Source organism: Quercus lobata, chromosome 10, assembly GCF_001633185.2.
Source record: "Quercus lobata isolate SW786 chromosome 10, ValleyOak3.0 Primary Assembly, whole genome shotgun sequence".
In the NCBI taxonomy this organism is placed as follows: domain Eukaryota; kingdom Viridiplantae; phylum Streptophyta; class Magnoliopsida; order Fagales; family Fagaceae; genus Quercus; species Quercus lobata.
In genome coordinates, this window is record NC_044913.1 from 47729694 (window position 1) to 47752282 (window position 22589).

At 39.2% G+C, this 22589-nt stretch overlaps 4 protein-coding genes across 4 annotated transcripts; 3 read left to right on the forward strand and 1 right to left on the reverse strand.

Moving 5' to 3' along the window:
- The first annotated feature begins 10600 nt into the window (after window positions 1–10600).
- LOC115965306 (biotin synthase, mitochondrial) lies at window positions 10601–16653 on the forward strand. The gene is made up of 6 exons (XM_031084498.1): window positions 10601–10962; window positions 11657–11836; window positions 12726–12832; window positions 13930–14135; window positions 15270–15409; window positions 16129–16653. The coding sequence occupies exons 1-6, from the start codon at window positions 10759–10761 to the stop codon at window positions 16435–16437; spliced, it is 1146 nt and encodes a 381-aa protein (XP_030940358.1). The 5' UTR covers window positions 10601–10758; the 3' UTR covers window positions 16438–16653.
- Window positions 16654–18461: 1808 nt separating this feature from the next.
- On the forward strand, window positions 18462–19846 carry LOC115963241 (pentatricopeptide repeat-containing protein At1g09900-like). The gene has a single exon (XM_031082181.1). It carries the CDS (start codon window positions 18980–18982, stop codon window positions 19430–19432), a length of 453 nt encoding a protein of 150 aa, XP_030938041.1. The 5' UTR covers window positions 18462–18979; the 3' UTR covers window positions 19433–19846.
- Window positions 19468–20149, forward strand: LOC115964869 (pentatricopeptide repeat-containing protein At5g65560-like). The gene is made up of 2 exons (XM_031084104.1): window positions 19468–19615; window positions 19677–20149. The coding sequence occupies exons 1-2, from the start codon at window positions 19468–19470 to the stop codon at window positions 20147–20149; spliced, it is 621 nt and encodes a 206-aa protein (XP_030939964.1).
- Window positions 20150–20857: 708 nt separating this feature from the next.
- Window positions 20858–22118, reverse strand: LOC115963240 (mitogen-activated protein kinase kinase kinase 17-like). The gene has a single exon (XM_031082180.1). The coding sequence runs from the start codon at window positions 21962–21964 to the stop codon at window positions 20858–20860; it is 1107 nt and encodes a 368-aa protein (XP_030938040.1). The 5' UTR covers window positions 21965–22118.
- Window positions 22119–22589: the final 471 nt, after the last annotated feature.

Consider the following 22589-nt stretch of genomic DNA (forward strand, 5'->3'; position numbering starts at 1 on the left):
GATGCCGTAAATATCATCAGTGAGCTACACGATCTTCGCACGCTCGTAACGATACCTGCATAGAAAAGAGAGAAGACCTAATAGAGAGCACCGGTGTGGTGCCGGCCGAATACCCTCCAAAGGTCAAGTTAGGACTATTCTCACAACTCTAGAGTGCTAGAGAAGGGTAAATTATGCATACATTGATTTGTGAGGGTATTGGGGCTTTTATAGTAATAGAAGGTTGACCTCTCCTCCTTGGTGTAAAAGTCTTTTCCTCCTAGGAATCATCTTGAATAGTCCCAAACGTGATGGACAAGACATTTCCTTATAGAGAAGATATTCATTAATGCACATATCATCCAGAATCCTCTTCGTGCTAGAATTCCTATTTGCCTTGGGGTCCTATGGTGGTTAAGTGTGTGTCGCAAGTATTTCCATCTAGGGCTTCTAGCTGCCATGTGGATGTTTACGTGGGCGCTTGATCTATTCCTGTTACATTTGTTTTTGCAAAATCGGCCCATAACAAACTTTTGCACAACTAGGCTTGCCCTCTATCAGCCTTCAGATGTGGATTCGTCAGGCCCACTTCATCTAGGTCCGTCAACTTAGATTTTTACCCTCTTTAGTTGCCCCCTCACCCCATGGGTTTGTCATCTTTGAGTGGAAGGACCCATAAGGTGACGGTTCAAGGTTTAGGGGATGACAGTTCAAAGGCCTGTGGTTCGACGGTTTCAATACGGACGTCATGAATTGTGCTAACCCCTAATAGGCTATTCGGAAGCCATTTATGACGCGTGACACGTGTCACTCTTCCATTGGATCTTATCTTGGATCGAAGCATCACTTCGTCTTCCGTGCACTTCCTATATAAAATATCATACTCCTTCTCCTCTCATTTCTCTACTTTCCACTGAAACGCACTGTCAGAGCACATCTGTCATACTTGTCAAAGAACACTCCGTTCAGTTTCTGCATTCGTCATCAACAACCTTCATCTGTTCACTTGCTAACTTGGTAAGGACTCATTTCTTCACAAGTCTCTCTTATCCTCGGACATACTTTTTTTATTTTCCTAGACTTTATACACCCGTCACCCCTTTGAGACCCGTCAGAGTCTTAGATTTTGTTGTCACGTGTAGGCATGTCTAGTGCGTCAAGTAACTAGTCAGTTGTCCGTGACGGGGCGGATTACAAGGAAGTATATCCGTCAGGTCATAAAGACCAAGAGAGTTTAAGCGAAGACAGGAGTCTATCTGCCTTTTCCTTGTCCTCAACAAATGAGGATATGGAGATGGCTGATCCAGAGGTTTTTGATGACGTCAAGGAACTAATAAAATTCGTCGTAGGTGATAATGGACTTAGGGAGTTCATCATGCTACCGGAGTGGACGGTGCATAATTTTAGGTCCACCATCAAGGAGAAACACTTCAACATTCTTAGGGCCAATTTCCAAATTCCAGATAACATCCTCATCCGTCTGCCCTATAAGTCAGAGAAATGCTACTATGAAAGGGTGTATTTGAGAAGCTCCCTTCACCATGAGCTTTTCAAATACCGGGGCCTGTCTGTCAACCAAGTTTCCCTAAATGTCTAGAGGGTCTTCATAGCAATGGAGGTCCTATACGACATTATGTCAAATGGTAAGAGAAGGCTGACGGTGCGGGAATTCCTTCATTGCTACCGTCCAAATGAAATAGACAAATCAAAGGGGATGTATAGTTTTGTGCTCAAGAGTCCATTGTTGAAGGTTATATTTGAAACCCCAGACTCTAATAAGGATTGGAAGAGCCGTTATTTCTTCCTAGAAGGTGATGAGTGGATGTGTCGTCCAAGGGATACGAAACACATGTCCATCGACACGACTTGGGGCATATTGCCTCCGTCCAGTATGCACCCGTCCTAGTGTGTGAATTCTTTATTACCGTTCAGTTTATTTCAACATTTTTAACCGTCTACTTCTTTGCAATTAGATGTCATCCACAAGTTGAACTTAAGGAGTTCAGCTTCCTTGAGAAAAATTTTGCTAAGACCAAGCTGGAAGAAAGGACTTGGGCGAAATTAGTTTCACTAAATACCATCCATTGGTATTGTGACAGACCTGAACCAACACCAACAGCCATCAAGTACGATGCCAAAATTTGCAAACGTAAGTCCGTCGTTCTCGTTCTATTTGAATGGTTTTCTCTTTTTTTTATTATTATTTTTTTTTTTATCTTTAGTAATTAACTTCATCCATCCACCTTTACAGATATGGATGACGCTAAGAGGAGGGCAATGATCAAGGTGTAGGCTGCCAAGAAAAAGGAGACCGGCAACGTGGCTCCCAAGGGGACAGGCTCAAGCAACCCGTCCACAAAAAGGAAGCAGCTGCCCAAAAGGGACCGTCCTGCTAAGAAACCCAAAGTCCCTTTGGAGCCCGCTGTAGGGTTAATGGCCGAGGGTGCAAAGACGGTCACTCCAGTGAAGCACGAGGCTGGCAAAGGCCCTATGTCCACCCATCAAGAGAAGCCGCCCGTCCTCCTCTGTTAAGATTCTAAATATTCCTTGGAGTAGCTTTCGTCCATCATGTTGTCGGAGGATTATGAGGACTTGGGCAATCACTCCACGAAAGCCATAGGGAAGACGAGTCTTTTTGCAATCGCTCAGGTAATCCTGCCCGTCGACTTTCAATCTGTCCTTTCCACTTGGTTTTCCATCTAACCTCAATTTTTTCTTGGGTTTCAGGCCATGATTATGATAAAAGAGCTGATGGGATGGTGTCTTATCCACGAGACAGCCTTGGAGTACGTACGGGCTAAGGCAGAGCTAACAAAGGATGAACTGAACTAGCTCCAAAATTGGAAATCAAAAATGGAGAAGAAGTTTGAAATTTCGGAGAGGGTGAGAAAAGAGCTTGAGCAGAAGACGGAGGAAGCGAAGAAGGCCCTTGAGGATAAGGATAAAGAGATCCGAGACTTGAAGGATTAGCTCCGTCAGGCTAAGGAGGTGGCGATACGCGAGTACCGTGACTCCGATGCCTTACTATCCGAGCTTAAAGATTCTTATCTTCAGGGTTTTGACGATGCCCTCCGTCAGGTTAAGAAGACCTACCCTGACCTAGATGTTTCAAACATTAAAGTTGAAGATCAAGCACAAACCTCTGTCATGCCCATCACCTCAAAGAATACTGACGATCTTTTTGCTGAGGATGTAACTCAAGGCAATGGAGAGTCAGCCCAAGCACAAAATGCCCAAGATCAAGTCCAAATTGTGGTTGATGACACTCATTAGGAGAAGGATGCAGACCCTCAAGAGTAGTGATTTTATTATTATTATTATTATTATTATTATTATTATTATTATTATTTTGTAAATTGGGAGAACAATCTTCAATTCTATCCGTCATTACCTTATGTATGTCGAACAATTTCCCTTCAAGGGTTGTATATTTCAATCTGCCCATTTTGGTTTAATTGCTTGTTTCAAGGATGCTATGAATGTAGTGGGTCAGTTTTTATTCGATTCGTCCACTATATGCTTTAAAGGCCTTTAATTTTATGGCCATTTAATTAAAAACCCGTCCTTTAAAATGAGTCCGTCCATACAGTGGTTCGTCTTAATGTCTAAAGGGACCGTCCTCCTTATGGACTGTTAGACTCACTTCCATAATGGACGATCCGTCCACTTTATGGATTATAATTTTCATCCTCCCTGGTAAAACTGTCCACTTTGCGGACTTGAATAGAATTTGCATCCTGTATGGATGAATCATCTACTTAATGGACTAGGTAGTATTTTCATACTTCATGGGTGAATTGTCCACTTTGTGGACTTTAGTTTATTCTGTCCATTTTTGGACTTGGAATTTTCATCCTCCTGGGATGGTCCATCCAATCTGTGGACTCTAGTCCATACCCGTCCACTTTTGTGGACTTAGAATGTTCATCCTCCTGGGATGGTCCATCCAATCTGAGGATTTTGTTTATATCTGTCCACTTTTGTGGACTTAGAATTTTCATCCTCTTGGGGTGATCCGTCCAGCTTGTGGACTTTATTTATATTCGTCCACTTTTGTGGACTTAGAATTTTCATCCTCTTGGATGATCTGTCCAACTTGTGGATTTTGTTTATATCCATCCACTTTTGTGGACTTAGAATTTTCATCCTCCTGGGATGAACCGTCCGTCCAGCTTGTGGACTTTATTTATATTCATCCACTTTTGTGGACTTAGAATTTTCATCTTCTTGGGATGATCCGTCCAACTTGTGGACTTTAGTTCAAATCCGTCCAGCTTGTGGACTTTAGTTCAAATCCGTCCACTTTTGTGGACTTTGTGAGAATTCAAGTTGAAAAGACATAGATGTGTCTGAATATTCTTCTTTAAAAAAAAAAACCATGCGTTTGCAAAAAAGTACTTGCCCCCTTGGGCTTAAAAAGATACTTAAAGTATTGTAGCAAAAATTTGTCTAAGTAAAACTATTAATTGTAGTAAAAACTAATTAAACCGGGAAAAAGCGTCGTTGCTCTTCATATTGTCTCTACCGATAGTATTTCCATAGGTGCTCTGTGTTCCATGGGTGCTGAAACTTTCGCCCGTCTAGCCTCTCAAGATGGTAGGTGCCTTTCTTCTACCATGATGCGATCCTGTGGGGTCCTTCCCAGTTGGGGTCGAGCTTTCCTTGTGAAGGATCTCTAGTAGCGCCCATTACCTTCCATAGTACAAGATCTCCAACCTGAAAGTCTCTGTGCCTGACATTGGAGTTGTAGTGTTTTGCCATGAGGTTCTGATACAGCGCCAACCTTTATTCTGCTGTTGCCCGAACTTTGTCCACCAGGTTGAGCTAAAGGCGCATGGCCTCTTCATTCTTATTCTCATCGTAGTTCTCCACCCGATAGCTTATAAGCCCTATCTCTACTAGGATGACAGCATCACTTCCGTATGCTAGTCAAAATAGCGTTTCTCTAGTAGGTGTTCTTGCTATAGTTCGGTATGCCCACAGAACACTTAGTAACTCGTCCGGCCAGATACCCTTTGCCCCCTCAAGCTAGGTCTTGATGATCTTGAGCAAGAATCAGTTTGTGACTTCAACTTGCCCAATGGCCTGTGGGTGTGCGGGTGACGAGTAGTGATTCTTGATACCTAGCTTCGAACAGAAGTCCCTAAATGTGCTGTTGTCGAATTACTTTCCATTGTCGGAGACAAGCACTCTGGGTATCCCGTACCTGCAGATGATATTCCTCCAGACAAAACTTCTAATGTTCTTCTCCGTGATAGTGGCTAGGGCTTCTGCTTCCACTCACTTAGTGAAGTAGTCGATATCAACCACCAGAAATTTTAGCTGCCTAACTGCTGTTGGGAAGGGGCCCATGATATCTAGTCCCCATTGAGCTAAGGGCCATCATAGGGGTCAGCTCTTCAGATGGTTGCCTAATGAGATTACTGAACCTTTGACATTTGTTGCAGGCCTTGACATAAGCTTGTGTGTCTTTCAGCATTGTAGGCCAATGGTATCCTGCTCGGATCAAATTGTGTACTAATGACCGTGACCCCGAGTGGTTTTCACAGATACCCTCGTGGACTTCTTTCATTACATAATCTGCTTCTTCGTGGCTTAAACACCTCAGGTACGGTCGAGAGAATCCTTTTTTGTATAAGACATCTTTTATCAGCACAAACTGTGATGCTTGGACTTTCAACTTCCTGGCGGCGTCATTCCCGTCTGGTAACACGCCTGTCTTCAGGTATGATATCAATGGCGTAGTCCAATTGCTTTTAGGATCTATTTCCTGCACATTTATTCCATCATCAATAAGCGAGGAGACTTGGACAAATGACAATACTTGTTTGGGGACAAGCATAAATTCTGCCGAGGTCGCTTTTGCTTGTCGGTCGGTGCATTCGTTTTCCCCCCTTGGGATTTGAATGAATCTGACTTCGAGGCTGTCAATTCGATTCTTCACTTCTTCTAGATACCTCTTCATCCTTTCATTCTTACACTCGTAGCCGCCATTAATCTAACTTGTTACTACTTGTGAGTCGTAATGCATGACCACGTTTTCAGCACTTGCAGCCTTTGCGAGGTCTAGCCTTGCCACCAAGGCTTTATATTCGACCTCGTTGTTGGTTGTGGGGAAATCCAGTCAAATTTTGCACTCGATCTTATCCCCTTCTAGGATTTTGATCACCACACCGGCCCCTCCAGCTAGTCTATTGGAAGATCCGTCCGTATAAATATTCCACTGTCGTATCTCCTCTGCCCCTTGGCCTTCCCCGAGGGTGAATTCGGGGATGAAGTCAGCCACTACTTGCCCTTTAATAGCCGTTCACGGACGATCCTGTATGTCAATCTCGCTAAGCTCCATTGCCCACAAAGCCATTCGTCCTGCAGCCTCAGGGCTACTCATGGCTCTTCTCAGGGGCTTGTCCATCAAGACAATGATGGTATGTGCTTGGAAGTATAGTTTGAGTTTTCGTGTTATGGTTATCAACGCGAGGGCCAACTTCTCCATTTGAGGGTACCTCTCTTTTGCTCCTCGAAGCGCTCGGCTTGTAAAGTAGACTGGTCTTTGAGATCCGTCTTCCTCTCTCACCAAAGCTGCGCTAACAACAGCTTGTGAAACAGCTAAGTATAGGTAAAGCTCTTCTCTTGGCTTGGTTGGACTGAGCAACGGGGGAGATGAAAGATACGCCTTTAAGTTGTCAAACGCCATCTAGCATCGTCTGTCCACTCAAACGATTTTCTTAGAGTGCGGAAGAAAGGTAAAAATTTGTCCGTCACTTTCGAGACGAACCCGTTCAGGGCTGCGATTTTGCCATTCAAACTTTGCACCTCCTTGACCGTCCTCGGCAGTTCTAACTCTATTATGGCCCGTATCTTCTCTGGATTAACCTCTATACCTCTTTGGGATACCATAAAGCCTAAGAATTTCCCCCGAACGCGCACTTGCCTAGATTCAATTTCATGTTATATGATCGGAGGTTGTCAAAGGTCTCCCGGAGGTCGCCTAGGTGATCATCTTCATCCAGGCTCTTCACCAGCATATCATCAACATAAACTTGTATGTTCCTCTTAATCTAGTGCGTGAACATCTTGCTCATTAATCTCTGGTATGTCGCTCCAGCATTTTTTAGTCCGAATGGCATCATCTTGTAGCAGAATAGTCCCTAGCTAGTGACAAAAAAGGTCTTCCCTTGATCGGCTTCTTCCATTTTAATCTGGTTATAGCTCGAGAAAGCGTCCATGAAGCTCAAAAGTTGGTGTCTTGCGGTTGAGTCTACGAAAGTATCTATCCGAAGGAGTGGATAGCTATCTTTGGGGCAAGCCTTATTGAGGTCCCTAAAGTCTACGTACATCCTCCATTTTCCATTGGCCTTTTTAACCATGACAACATTTGCCAACCAATTGGGGTAGTACACTTCTTGGATGAAATCTACCTCAAGTAACTTTCGTACTTCCTCGGCAATGGCTTTGTCCCGCTCCTGAGCGAATACTCGTTTCTTTTGCCGAATTGGGGAAAATGAGGATGATACATTCAACTTGTGAACCATAATTAAAGGGTTGATTCCTAGCATGTCCTCGTGATTCCTGGCATGTCCTCGTGACTCTAGGCAAACACGTCTTGATTGTCTCTTAGGAATGTCGTGAGCTCTCGGTGTATCGGCCAACTTGCCAATGTACCCACTCTAGTTGTCCGTTCTGGCCTTAAGTCATCAAGGATCACTTCTTCTAATTCTTCAACCGGCTCCGCTACTATCCGTTATTCTCCTATGCACATTGTTTGCTGATGATCGTCCATCTCTAACATAGCAATATAGCATTCTCGCGCTGCCACCTGGTTCTCGCGTAGTTCTCCTATTCCATACTCCGTAGGAAATTTGATCATTAAATGGTAGGTTAAAGTTACAGCCTTCCATGAGTTGAGGGTGGGTCGTCCGAGAATGGCATTGTCAGCGGATGAGCAGTTGACTACTAAGAATGTTACGTCTTTCGTGATTTGCTGGAGGTAATCACCTACCGTTACTGATAGCGTGACGGCTCCAATGAGGAAGACTCTCGTTCCTCCAAAACCAACGAAAGGGGCATTCACCGGGACCAACTGTTCTCTATCAATCCTCATTTGTTGAAAAGCCGGGTAATACAGGATATCTGCCGAATTGCTGTTGTTGACCAAAACCCAGTGCATGTTGTAGTCTCCTACCCACAAGCTAACAACAAGCGCATGGTCATGTGGGTGGTGCAGCCTTCGAGCATCTTCTTCTGAAAATCCAATAACAAGGTTGTCAATCCATGCCATCTTGGGTATAACGCCTGTAAGCTAGATGTTCTGGACCGTTCTCAAGTAGGTCTTCTGGGCTTTTTTGGAAGACCCAGAAGTTACTGTTCCCCCTATAATCATCCTTATGTCTCCAATGGGTAACCTTTGGCGCTCATCTCCCATCGCAGGGCTTGTTCTTAGGGTGGATCCGTCCTTTCTCTACTAACGAACCTCTGTAGCTTCCCCTGTCTTATAAGAGCCTCTATCTGCTATTTCAGATAGCAATGATTAGCTGTGTCGTGCCCATGGTCACAATGGAAGCGATAGAACTTGGCTTTTGGCCTCTTACTAGGATCTCCCTTCATCTTGCTAGGGAATGTCAGGGTTCCTTCATCTTTGATCTGCATTAAGGCCTGATCTATTGGGGCAGTCAATGGGGTGAAGCTGGTGAACCTCCCAGTGGGGGGTTTGGAGCGTCTATCATCCCGTCATTCTTCGGTTCGGCCATTTTTCACTCCCTATCCTGCCGTGTGTCTTCCTGTCTTTCCCTCTTTCTAGGCTTTCCCTCGCAGGCCAGCAATGCGTCCACCACGTTCATATATTTGGTGGCCCTGTAAAGTACATCCGACATGGTCTTCAGATCGTTTTTGTATAGAGAAAATAGGAATTTACCCTTTCGTAACCCATTAGTGAAAACTGCCACGAGTATTTTATCATTTGCTTCATCGATTAAGAGTGCCTCCTTGTTGAACCGGGTTATGTAGGACCTCAGCGTCTCTTCCTCCCACTACTTTATGTTCATGAGACATGCCGTAGACTTTTTGTACCTATATCCCCCGATGGAGTGCGATGTGAATTGAGCGCTCAGCTCCTTGAAGGAACTGTGGAGTTGGGTGTCAGCCTGCTGAACCATATCCTTGCGGGGCCCTTCAGCGTGGTGAGGAAGGCCCTACACATCATCTCGTCTGGTATCCCCTGAAGGTGCATCAAGGTCTTGAAAGACTCCAAGTGATCCAAAGGGTCCTTGTTTCAGTCATAGTTCTCCACCTACGGCATTCGAAACTTCGATGGTAGATGAAAGGAATTGACGGATGTGGTGAAGGGTGAATCGGTTCGGTTGACCATGTCATCGAGATCACTGGAGACTCTTCCCTTGCTTATCATGCATTCCGTCCATTCTTTCATCATCTGTATCTCCTTGACGATGTGGGGTGAGGCCGTATCGGCAAGGAATGGCCAGCTCACATCTGGTCTATTTGGGACGTTGCTACCCTTCAGTCCCTCCTGGTTCCTGTGGTCAGCATTGGCCCCTTCTTGATCTTCCTCCTGGTTTCCCATCGTCTCGTTCTTTTGTCACAACCATTCTTCTAGGGTTTGGTTTTGTCTGGTAAGGCGTTTCACGGCCGCAATTAGGGTCTGTACTTGTCTCTCGAGAGTGGCTGGGTGTGGCTTGTCTCCCTGAATGTTATTGGTGGTGGTCGCCATCAAGCGAGTGAGAACCATACAACTCTTAGTCCGGGAAGCATTTGTTATGGCTTATAAGTCTCGCGTTTCCCACAGACGGAGCCAACTAATGATGCCATAAATATCACCAGTGAGCTACACGATATTCACATGCTCGTAACGATACTTGCACAGAAAAGAGAGAAGACCTAACAGAAAGCACCGGTGTAGTGTCGGTCTAATACCCTCCGAAGGTCAAGTTAGGACTATTCTCACAACTCTAGTCTCACAACTCTAAAGTGCTAGAGAATGGTAAATTATGCGTACCTTGATTTGTGAGGGTATTGGGACTTTTATAGTAGTAGAAGGTTGACCTCTCCTCTTTGATGTAGAAGTCTTTTCCTCATAGGAATCCTCTTGAATAATCTCAAACGTGATGGACAAAACATTTCCTTATAGAGAAGATATTCATTAATGCGCGTATCTTTCAAAATCCTCTTTGTGCTAGAATTCCTATTTACCTTGGGGTTCTATGGTGGTTAAGTGTGTGTCACAAGTATTTCCATCTAGGGCTTCTAGTTGCCACGTGGATGTTTACGTGAGCGCTTGATCTGTTCATGTTACATCTGTTTATGCAGGATTGGCCCATAACAGACTTTTGCCCAATTGGGCTCGCCCTCTATCGGCCCTTAGTCGTGGATCCGTCAGGCCCACTTCATCTAAGTCTATCAACCTAGATTTTTATCCTCTTCAATTATTTTTATTCATATATCTCTCATTTATTAAATTTTGAGTAAGCATTATTTGGTAAGCGGTACAAAATACTTTTCTTAGACAAGGACTGGCAAAGTGGGTAGTAGGTGACGTCATTGAGCCAACGTGGCAGATGGAACAGTCACAGTTGTCTTTGTGCCTCACTTGTATTTTTTAGTTAGGTGAGCCAACTCTCGCTTCCCATTTCTACTACTACACCTCGATTTCTCAGTCCGCTCCCTCTACCCTTCCTCTCCTCCTTCCATTTTCCGGGAAAATCGTTTTTCTTTTTTTCCCGAGAAAATTATAAAACCACGTCTTTTCCATTTTCTCACTAATCAAACATGTTTTCGGTTCGCTCAGTCCTCGCTCTCCAGCTAAGACGCTCAATCCTCCTACTGCATTCTTCTTGTTCTTCGTATTCTACTTCTTCCGCTGCTGCGGTGCAAGCCGAGCGAGCGATAAGCGAAGGTCCGAGAAACGATTGGACACAAGACGAGATCAAATCCGTCTACGACTCTCCGCTTCTCGATCTCCTTTTCCACGGAGTGAGTTTCGATTCTCTCTTCGAATGTCTGTTTCTCTTGCTTTACATTTGATATGCGCTGTTTCTGGTTCGTTCTGTGAAGTATGTGTATCAAATCTCTGTTTGGTTGCCCAGAAAATGAACTTTCTAGTGTAATTACTAATTTTTTGCCTTCTTTGGAACCTTTCGAAAAGAACAGAAAATGAAAAGAAGCTTTTATGCTGTACATTTATGTGCATTATGTGCAATTGCTGTGATGCTTTTGTATAAATTTTGTGAATTTCAGTGTATAGATGCTTTGTAGAAACTAGAAAGTTTCTCTCTTTTTTGAAATATTGTTGTTATTATGATTGTTATATCCTGCTGCTTGAAGTGTGTGCATCAACTTTATGTTTCATTGCTGAGAAAATGTAGGAAAGTCAAAGAAAAAAAATATTCTGGTGTAATTGTGTTCCTTTTTAGAACATTTTAAAATAAAAAAAAAAAAGAAAAAGAAAAGGAAAAGGAAAAGGTTGTTCCATCCTGTACAATATGTGCGAGTCTGTGAGGCATTTGTAGAAATTTTGTGAATCTAAGTGTATAAATGCTTGCTGAGTTTGTCTTATATGGAAAATAAAATAAAAATGTATTGCAATTATTATTGTTATTATGATTGTTAGGGTTAATTAAATTAATTTAATTCATAAAGTGAATATATTTTTTTGTGTGTGTTTTAGGCTCAAGTTCATAGACATGCACATAATTTTAGGGAAGTGCAGCAATGTACTCTGCTCTCTATCAAGACGGGTGGGTGTAGTGAGGATTGTTCTTATTGTCCTCAATCCTCTAGATATGACACAGGACTAAAGGCCCAAAAGCTTATGACTAAGGAGGCTGTTCTGCAGGCTGCAACAAAGGTTCAATCTCTTTGCTTTTAGATGCTTTGCCATTTTGCCTTTTAAAGTTCAGACTTTTTAAATAGAATAATGTAATTAACTATTTTTATGTTACTTATATCCTAATTGTTGAATAAAAACCCTCTATCTCACTAAGTGTTCTACTTTATGCCCCCACCAATCACAACCTGCACACACGCCCTTTTTTTTTTCCTTATAAAGCAACCAAAATTTAAAATGGAAAATAATCAAACACATGGCATATTGAAGTCTGTGGGACACTAAGAATATGATATAGGATTTTTATTTCTATTTGTTTTTGTAGGAGATTTCCATTGTGCCCTCATGTCTGAATTGTTTGTATTTTTTTACCTAAGGCAATATGTCATTATTTAAATTAAGTTCATTCCCTTTGAACTAAAAAGTTACTAGTTTCTAAAAATGTCATCCTTAATTTAAATCAAATAAAGTAAATGGAAACAGAGTACTAATTATTCTTGATTTTGGATGAGTAAAGGGAGTGCTGATTACTCAAAAAAATAAAGTGTAAGTTAGGCAAGTTATGAAATTTGTGTCCATTGGCTTTTCAAAGCTGATAATATTTTGAAGTATAGTTTACTTTAGGTTGTGTTAAGGTAGAAATGTAATGGGCAAAGTAACCAGTCTTCCCAAATTAAATTTTGATATAATTAGTTTGAGCTATCAAAAAAGCCACACTTTGAATTGTTTTCTCCTAAACTGCACAACCAGATGTCAGTACTTTTCGAGCTCCTGCCTATGGATCAGCAATTTAAATTTTCCTGTTGATTAAATCGAATTTTTTTGAAGTATTCGTGAAATCCTTTTGCTGCACATTGTCCATTTCCTTTTTCTTGGAGCATCATTAGGACATATTCTCATTCTTTGGCAGGCAAAAGAGGCTGGTAGCACACGTTTTTGCATGGGTGCTGCGTGGAGAGACACTGTAGGAAGAAAAACCAATTTCAACCAGATCCTTGAATATGTAAAAGAAATAAGGTAATGACATGTCATTTATAGAACATACTAAGCACTTAGAAAATTGAAGCTTTTTGTAAAAAAGTAAAAAATTAATTTATAATGACCAAGAGCTTGGACCCTTATCACTCCGTATGGATCTCAAAGACATTAATTCACACTTGGTAAATTGGTAAATTATAATTATAATAAATGAGTCATGAGTTTGAATTATTTTGCCCTTCTAATTAAATTTTCATTTCAAATTATTACACTCTTTTCTTTTGTTGGCTATAATGTGAAATATATGCATGGTCAGAAGAGGCTGCAGTCTCCTAGGTGATTTAATACTTGTTTTATAATGCTTCCAGGATCATATCCACTTATTAGGCCAAAAAAATAAAGAACAAAAAACCCAGCATTTGGACCTCAAGAAATGGATTTTTTTTTTTTAATCAGTAGGCAGAAGATGCTGCCAGATGATTCTTAATGTGACTGTTACAGAGAAAAGACATAATAAACGAAGAAATTTTTTTAATAATAGACTTTTTTTATTAGGTTTTTCTCTCTTTTGGGGTCAGCATATAATTATAAAATTGATATGTAATATTTTTTTCCTATAATTATTAAAAAAAAAAAAAAAAAAAACAATAATGCATATCATATCAGGTCAAATATGGGCCACCCACATGCCAATAAGAAGAAGAGAGTAAGAGATTAAATCAAGGAAAATAAAAGGAGAGAAGAGAGTAAGAGCTCTGAGCAGTGCTGATATGTTTTTGATAAGTCATGACCATGTTTCTGACATGTCTTTGTTAAATGGCATAAACTCTAAATAAAAGAAACTTTTTTTTTTTTTTTGAGAAATTAAATAAAAGAATCTTTGTTTAAATGGAAAAGGAAAAAAAAAATTTGGAGGATGTTTGACAAGCCCCAAAAATTGAGCTAGCTATCAATGGTATGATGCATTTCAAATTTTTGTAATTGTTGAACTGGTTCTTAATATGCTATTTTTGCATCTGTAATAATTTGAATTTTCATTTCCTTATAAAAAAACATTTTGAATTTTTATAACCTTTGTTCATACCATACTTCCATCTTATGTTTAACTTATGTCAGAGGTATCTATAATGTACCAGGGATATGGGAATGGAGGTGTGCTGCACCTTGGGCATGCTAGAGAAGCAGCAAGCTGTAGAACTTAAGAAGGCAGGCCTGACAGCTTATAATCATAATCTTGATACCTCAAGGGAGTATTATCCAAATGTCATCACCACAAGGACTTATGATGAGCGCCTAGAAACCCTTGAGTTTGTTCGCGATGCAGGGATTAATGTCTGTTCAGGTAATTTAGTTACTCTCTTGAATATATTACGATCAGACACATTAATTGTAGGAGTATATTGTAATCAAGCCAAATTAATGTGGTTAATTTCTTCTTCTTATTCAAAATGTAAATAGAATTTCATAAAATGACAAAAGTGGCCAAACGTTTATGCTGGTTCATTTTTATCAGGATAGAGCACTCTTTTGAAAGTGGAAAGAATCTAATCTGTTCCCATATATAGCTAAAGAATTGTCTGCTAGACTCATGTCTCACTTGCAGTTATTTTTCTAAGCTTGAAATTTCTTCCCCTACATGCTAGGATGTATTGGACATTCTTGACCCAGTGAGTTAGCTTGTAAAATCATTAGTACTTCATTTTATGTGGTCTATATTTCATGCCAGTTTCAGGTCTTATCATGGTGTGTCAGTTTACAAGAGGCATGTGAAATTACATTTGATTGGTAACCAATCCTCCAAAGGCATTGTTGAATTTGCTTTATGTATTTTCCAAGTCAGTTCAAAGGATTCTTGAAAATGGAGTTCAATATAGGTTCAACTATAACTTTCTTGACTTTGTTAGCTGTGTCAAAACTGTCACCAAAATCTTAGGCTTCTCTAATATGGACAGAGGTTTTCCGGTGGAATTTTAACCATAAGATTTCTAGAACTAAGGAGGCTACCTTACTAAAAATTCTTAATAACTTAAAATTCATTAATTCAAAAGTGGTCCAAAAGGACGGTGGTTTTTTCATTTTATTTTTATGGTTGTATTGATGAATAATGTCATATAATAGTCTCTTTCTGTATCACAACTAGAAACGTCAGTTATTTTGCTTAGGGAAAAATATTTTTCTTTCTATTTGTTGTTTTAGAGGTTCCTACTCTGAACATGTTCTCAAAATTGGCTTGAACTAGCTTTTTAATTTGCATTTTTTAAGGTAATTAATCATTTGAAAAAATAATACATATCATGGGTGATTGTTAAAAACCTTGTTTGTCATTAGGGTGACTCCCTAGCCTTTGTCTTATCTTCTCTGTGTTCACAAATCACAATCTTAAATCTGCTTGAAAAAAAAAAAGGAAAAATGTATATCATTATGAGTCACTATATTATGTAGGAATGATGATTCACTCTTTAATTTCTGTTAATAGGAGGAATAATAGGGCTTGGAGAAGCAGAAGAGGACCGAGTTGGTCTTTTACATACATTGGCAACGCTCCCTAGTCACCCTGAGAGTGTTCCCATCAATGCACTGCTTGCAGTGAAAGGCACACCTCTTCAAGATCAGAAGGCAAATAGTTCTTATTCTGTTTATCTTAGAGTTTATAATATTGGTTGTCAATCTGCCAATTCTTGTGCATATTCATAATATGTTATTGAACATATCGACTCTATACTTTTATTGAAGTTAAAAATTCTGTACTTTATATTTAGAATATTGCAGGTTTGCAACTGGTAGGGATTAAGGCTTTATTATCATTGGAAGGGAAGCAAGTAAAGAACAAAATAAAGTTAGAGAGGCAACCATATGAAAACAGGCAAAATTAATTTGAAGAGGCTGATCATTGTATCAATACCTGCTTTTGGCTGCATCCATCACCCATGCTTCTTTCTACTAGTGTTACATTTGAATCATTTAATGATGAAATAATTATCAAATGAGAGTCGTAGTAATTCTTCTATAGTTACTAATCAAAAAAAAGTAATTCTTCTATAGTCATTGTCATTAAAGTACCCACCACTAGCAGTGGAAACAAAAGAAAATAAACCCTTTTTAAATTGTTTAATTATATTTATATCTGCCTAGCGCCTTATAGCTTAACTGACAATTCCTTGAGTGCATGCTCAAAGGTTAGTTTTTTGTTTATTTTATTTTATTTTTTAAATCTACTTATTTCTATTTCTTATGCTTTAATGAAATTAACATTCACAAAATTCTTTCCAGATTGTTTATAGTTTTTAGCAGCTTAAAAGACCCTCTTTCTTTTTTTCTTTTTTTCCTTTGTTCAGCCAGTTGAAATATGGGAGATGGTTCGAATGATTGCCACAGCACGCATAGTCATGCCCAAGGCAATGGTCAGGCTGTCAGCTGGAAGAGTTCGGTTCTCCATGCCTGAGCAAGCATTGTGCTTTCTTGCTGGTGCAAATTCGATCTTCACTGGGGAGAAGCTCTTGACTACTCCTAACAATGATTTCGATGCTGATCAACTCATGTTCAAGGTGCTAGGACTTACTCCAAAAGCCCCCAGTTTTGATGATGCTGCGGCAAATGTCTATGAAGCAGAGGCTTGTGAGAAAGCTGCTTCCAGTTCAGGATAAATCACAGAAAGTGCATGTTGTACCCTATCATTGTGGAAGAAAATGTTTTTTATTTTTTATTTTTTATTTTTTTCAAATTATGTCGTCATTGTGGACTTAGGTACGACATACATTTGGTCCCTTGGGGCCATGTAGTTGCCTTTTGCAAATGCAAAATGTAGGTTCAGAGTAATTTAATGATCACCTTCTAATGACACGGGTTCAATTTAGATATCAGTATCAGTCTGCATATTTTGAAACCACAGGCCGGATTAAACTTTATACCGATTTTTAGGGGGGCCTTGGGTATATACAGTGTCTACAAAAAATTTTACATTGTTGAGGTTTTTGATTGTGATTGGTGTAGAATAAAAACTGTGTCAATGGTAGTCTAATGTCACAGAGATGCCGCAGTAATTATAATCTACCATCGCAATAAGTTGGGTAGCATTACTGAGATTTATTTTGTTCTTTGAACTTATACTGAATGCCAGCTTCAACCGAGAAAAATATCTAAAGCCCCCATTCAATAATGCTAAAATTAGTTTTGAGAGTAACAAATACGATTTTGGCAATAAAAGCTTTACTATGAAATTCTCATAAATTAAACTATATTTTTTCTCAGGTACAGTAAGCCATGCAATTTTAAATTTTCAAGCAATTGCTAAAAGAAATAACTTTAAAAATCACGGATCATACTTGTTTTGACAAGATATTCCTATAGTGCTTGAGCAAGCCACCATTAATTAGGCAGAGCCCGTACTATTGACAATGTTGTTCTTACAGTCCATTCCAGAAATAGTGGTTTTGTTCAAGAATTTTATATATGGAATTATTTTTATTAGTGTGCTTTATCAAATTTATTCCAGTATCGACCAAAATGTTCTTTCAGAACCTGAAAAGGTCAAAATCATTATTTTTGAAGACCACATGATCAATGAGGATGAATAGTGCAAGCCTCAACCTCAATACCACAGGAGAAACATTCAATGAGCCAAAGGATCAAATAAGTAAACTCTATGATTAATGAATTCAGTAAAATACAGACTGTGATTCAGTCTCCATGCAGTTCAAGTCCTTGGTCTTGTACCCATCCTTGAAGTCAATCCACTGCTTTCCTAAAAATTTTCTAAAAACATACTATTTCGCAAATTTTGCCAACAAAATGATTTACAAATGCAAAAAAAAAAAAAAAAAATGTTTGCTATGTCTTAAGAAGTTTGTAGGCATGGTGATTCAGGCTTCATGGTGGCAACAATTAGGTTATTTTGGTGGCACTGTGAGCTTTTGTTATTGATATTAAGTGACGCAGTAGTCCCAATTTACCATTGGATCATTTTATATCTTTATAAGATATAATCGTCATCCCTCCCGATTTACCATTGGTATTATTTCCGCTACATACTCTCACTCTCACATAAGAACCAACCACATTGAGAGATTTTGAGTAGATGGAGTGTGGAGGTCTTAAAATTATTTCTACTTGGAAACACTTTTTTGAAAAAAAAAAAAAAAAATTATATTGGACTAGCTCAAAATTATGTCTTGGTTTTAAAAGAGTAATGTCTACAACAAACAACATTTTTACAAGAAATTCACAAAAAAAATCTAAGTAAAAAGTTGTTATTGATTTTTCTATGGAACCATCACTGTCACATTTTTTTACATGACATTAATTGTTTGATGCATAGGTTCTATTGTGAAATTATTATGCCTGTAATTTTTTATTTTTTATGCAAGTGCTTGTAATTTTTTTTTGTTTAAGAAAAACACAAAAAATTTATCAAATAATTTTAATTACAACGTTGTGCCAATTTTTTATTCTCTATATCAGTACCAAATAATAATAATTCAGTAATAATTTGGAAAATATTTTATTTTAATTAAAAAAAAGGTCAATTTGATTTTTTTTTTTTTTTAAATTGAGAGGGGGATATCCATTTAAAAATAAAAATGACAAAAAGAAGAAAAAAAAAAAAAAAAATTCCCCTTGTGAAGAATGATGCATAGCCCGTTATCACAAGTTCAACCAAATTCGAGGAATGATCTTTAGAACTAAACATGGAGCTCTCGCTCTTTCTTCAAACCTCCTCAAAACCCTCACACCCTTTCTCAATTCCTCTCCATTTTCTTCAATTCCCAAACCTAATTTCTCCACTCCCACAAGACCCACTTCACTCATTGTACCACCACCACCACCATCAGCAACAACAACAACCTCACAAATATTGATGATTTGTTAAAGGGTTTTAAAGAAAAATTGAACTCTAATCTTGTGCTTCAAATTCTGATGAACTATAGGCAGTTGGGTAGGATTAAGACCATGGAATTCTTTGCTTGGGCTGGAATGTAAATGGGTTTTCAATTTGATGACTGTGTTGTTGTGTTACTTGTGTACATGGCTGATTTCATAGGTACGACGAAGCTATTTGTTGATATCTAGTGTCTTTTGGTAACTGTGTTCTTACATAAAGGTTGAGTTTCATGTCGAACATTTTCGATTTGTATTAGGTTTTTAGGTAGGCAGGGGAGAGTTAGAGAAGCCCTTTGCTTGTTTCAGGAAATGGAATCACAATTTAGGTGTAAACCTGATAATCTTGTGGACAATAATATGCTCCATATGCTTTGCAAGAAGGAAAGGTCTGAGGAACTAATTGATTTTGCACTAATGATTCTTAGGAGAATCAAATTTCCGGATACGTATTCTTATAGTAATATTCTTGTTGGTTTATGTAAATTTGGTAGGTTTGAGACTGCACTTGATGTATTTGGTGAAATAGGCAGGGCTGGTTTAGTCCCTACTCGGTCTGCGGTGAACTTTCTTATTGGGGAGTTGTGTTCATTGAGTGCAAAAGGAGGAGCTGTTGAGAAAGTTGTGAAGGATGCTCATAAACCCTTTACTATTTTAGTTCCGAATGTGGGTGCTAACAGCGGTGCTGTACAGCCTGCAGTTGCAGACTTCCAGTGTTTTGGGCAGTTCATGAGATGGGTTTATTACCTAGTACATTTGTTATAAAGCAGCTAATTTCAGAGCTTTGTCGATTGGGCAAAATGGAAGAAGCTGTTAAGTTGTTGAAACTTGTCGAGGGAAGGAAGCTAAGTTGTGTGGAAGAAGGATACTCTATTGTCATACACGCATTGTGTGAACACCGATTGGTAGAGGAAGCCAGCCACTTGTTTGGGAAGATGCTCTCCCAGGGCATGAAGCCAAAGTTGGTTATTTGCAATTCTGTTTTTTTTTTCAATGCTATGCAAATTAGGGAATTTAGATGATGCAAAAAGGGTTTTTGAGATTATGAATAAGAAGAGATGCCTTCCAGATAATTTTACCAATTTGTCATTGATCCTTGCTTATGGTGAAGCTAGGAATTGGGAAGATGCTTATGGCTTATTGATTGAGATGTTAGGATTGGGCTTATCTCCACATTTTCACACATGTAGTTTAGTGGATAAACTTTTGAGGGATAATGCAAAGTTGGATTTGTTATTCAAATTGGAGTGGAAATTGGACTCTCAGATCTTGCATAAGTTCTGTAAAGCAGGTGAACTAGGGGCTGCTTATGAGAGGCTAAAATCAATGCTTGAAAATGGTTTTTATCCACCAGTCTATGTCAAGGATGCTTTTGAACATGCATATAAAAAGAGTGGAAAATTAAAGATGGCTCGTGAATTGCTAGAGAAGATTGAAAATGACAGCAAACCTGATGAGACAGAATTCAGAAGTTCCAAATAAACCATCAGCGAGAAGTGTATTGTTTCTATTCCCACATTGTTTTATTGTTTCTATAACACATCTCATAACCAGAACATTTGAGTACCTGCGTGCTTGTTCATTGCATCCACGTAGATATATCTGAATTTTCCAAATTTAAGCCACCATTAAAGAACCAAGGTAACCTGTAGGCCTTGTTATTATTATTATTACTATTCAAATCTATTAGTACTAGCACTACTACTACTCGCTTATTTGTTCAAATCTATTGAATTTTGAATACATAGTTCACTCAAAATGAAAAGGACTAAAACAGTTGAACCAAAAAACTTTTGACTTCATCCTTGTATTAGCTTGCACAGTGATAACCCCATCTCTTTCTGAGCACTTATATTCTATTTTTTGTTACTCCATCAATCTATCTTCTTTTACTATTATCTTTGGTACCACAGTAAGCTACAGATTGAAACAGGATTACTACGATTGAAGTGGATACCCTGCTTAAGGGCTAAGGACACTGCCAAATTTAGAATCTACCTCTACTAGTATATAAATGAACAATGAAAATTGAAAGCACATAAAAAACATTAAAAGGTGAATGACCAGAAATGAAAAATGCTTTATATTTACTGACTCATTAGTTTTCAACTTCTGAAACCAAAAAATAAAAAATCAATTACTATGAAAAAAAAAATTATTTACAAATGCAAACAAAATGTTTGCTATGTCTCAATTGGCACAAACAGTAAAAGTGACGGGAGGTTGGCAACCCTTGATTGCCAAAGGATGGATCTGTTTGTAACATGTTCTCTCCACTGCAGCAGGGATGTCCTTTTCCTCTTTAGATGATGAAGAAGGAATAGGTATAAAACTCGGCAAAGCTGAAGGATGATGCCGTGATTGAGGCTTTACTCCAGGATACTTCTGATTTGAAACTTCAGCCGATTCTTGAATGAATACTTCTTTACACTCATCTGATTCTAGTAAAAAGAAGTGACTCGATAGCTCAGTAGCCGTCAACCTCTTCGCAGAATGCCTCACAAAGCAGCAACTCAAGAAGTTTTGGGCTGCTATTGAAATATGGTGTGGAATCGTCGGTGTTTCAGTAGCAATCCGAGACAAAAGTTCAGATTTAGATGTACAAGCCCACGGTGGTTTTCCTGTCAACATCATCAGCACAGTACACCCAAGTGCCCAAATATCTGAAGGTGCTTCCTGAATTCCAAAAACCACCATCTCAGGAGAAAAGAACAAATGTGTGCCTCTAACACCACTACCATCTCTCACATTGTGCATCTTTGCCAACCCAAAGTCTGCAACTTTAGGAATATACCCATCTACTGTAGGTACTAACAGGACATTGTGAGGCTTGATATCACAGTGAACAAATCCATGGTCATGCACTTGCTTCAATCCAATCAGAATAGACCGAGTGCAATCCCTTACTATAACCTCAGGCAACCCAGTACCAGAACCAGTTTTCTTGATGAAATCAAACAAGCTTCCTCCCGAAGCAAACTCAAGAAAAACGTTGTAGATGGAATCCCCAGAGCAGTCAGTTGTGATGTCTGATCCAAAGCTTTGAACCACATTAGGACACCCTCTTAAAGCCTGAAGAACCAGTTCTTCCTTCATGAGTGAAGATGACGCAGAAGCAGCGTTTTCTGATTTTACAGCCATGATTGAAGGAAATCTCCAACAGGGTTCCTTTAATTTCGCAATGAAAACAGACCCAAATCCTCCACGGCCAAGCAATTGACCTCTGCACCAAGATGGTGATCCGTAACCCGCAGAAACCTCACCGCCCACACTGAATTCCTCTTTGGTTCGCTTCATCCCTCCCACGATACAACCAAAAGATTCTGAATTTCGATTAATTGTGCAACAATGGTAGAAAGTTGTATCAAGTAGTGGGTTCGAAGAGAAACAAGAAGTGGATTATAGAAAATAGTAACTTTGCTGATAATGGTAGGAGAAAAAAAAAATTAGTTTCAAGAAGTGGGTTTGAGGAGAAATAGAAGTGTTCTTGTTTCAGATCATACGGAGCCAAACAGAGAGAGAGTAATTTGATGCTTATTCTCAACGCTGAGTGTATATATAAGTCGGTTTAGGGCTGGAGTTAACGGTCTGATAATTTCAAACTCGAAGTACTCAGAATCTGTTTCAGGAACTCCACGTCAGCATCAGCACCTAGTTCGTGTTTCTAAGCCCAATAAAAAAGTGACACGTGTTTTAAGACAAATATACCCCTCCCTGAAAAATTTGAAACCCCCGCCTTTAACACCCTTTTCCCCTTTTCTTCAGCAAAATGAAAATGAAAACTCTCTCTCTCTCTCTCTCTCTCTCTCTCTCTCTCCATTTCTGCTTTTTCTCACCGCACCACTATCCTTCTCTGTTTCGGAAACTTTTATTTTTTATTTTAAATTTTAAATAGCTAATAAGAATTTGTTTCCGAAAACCG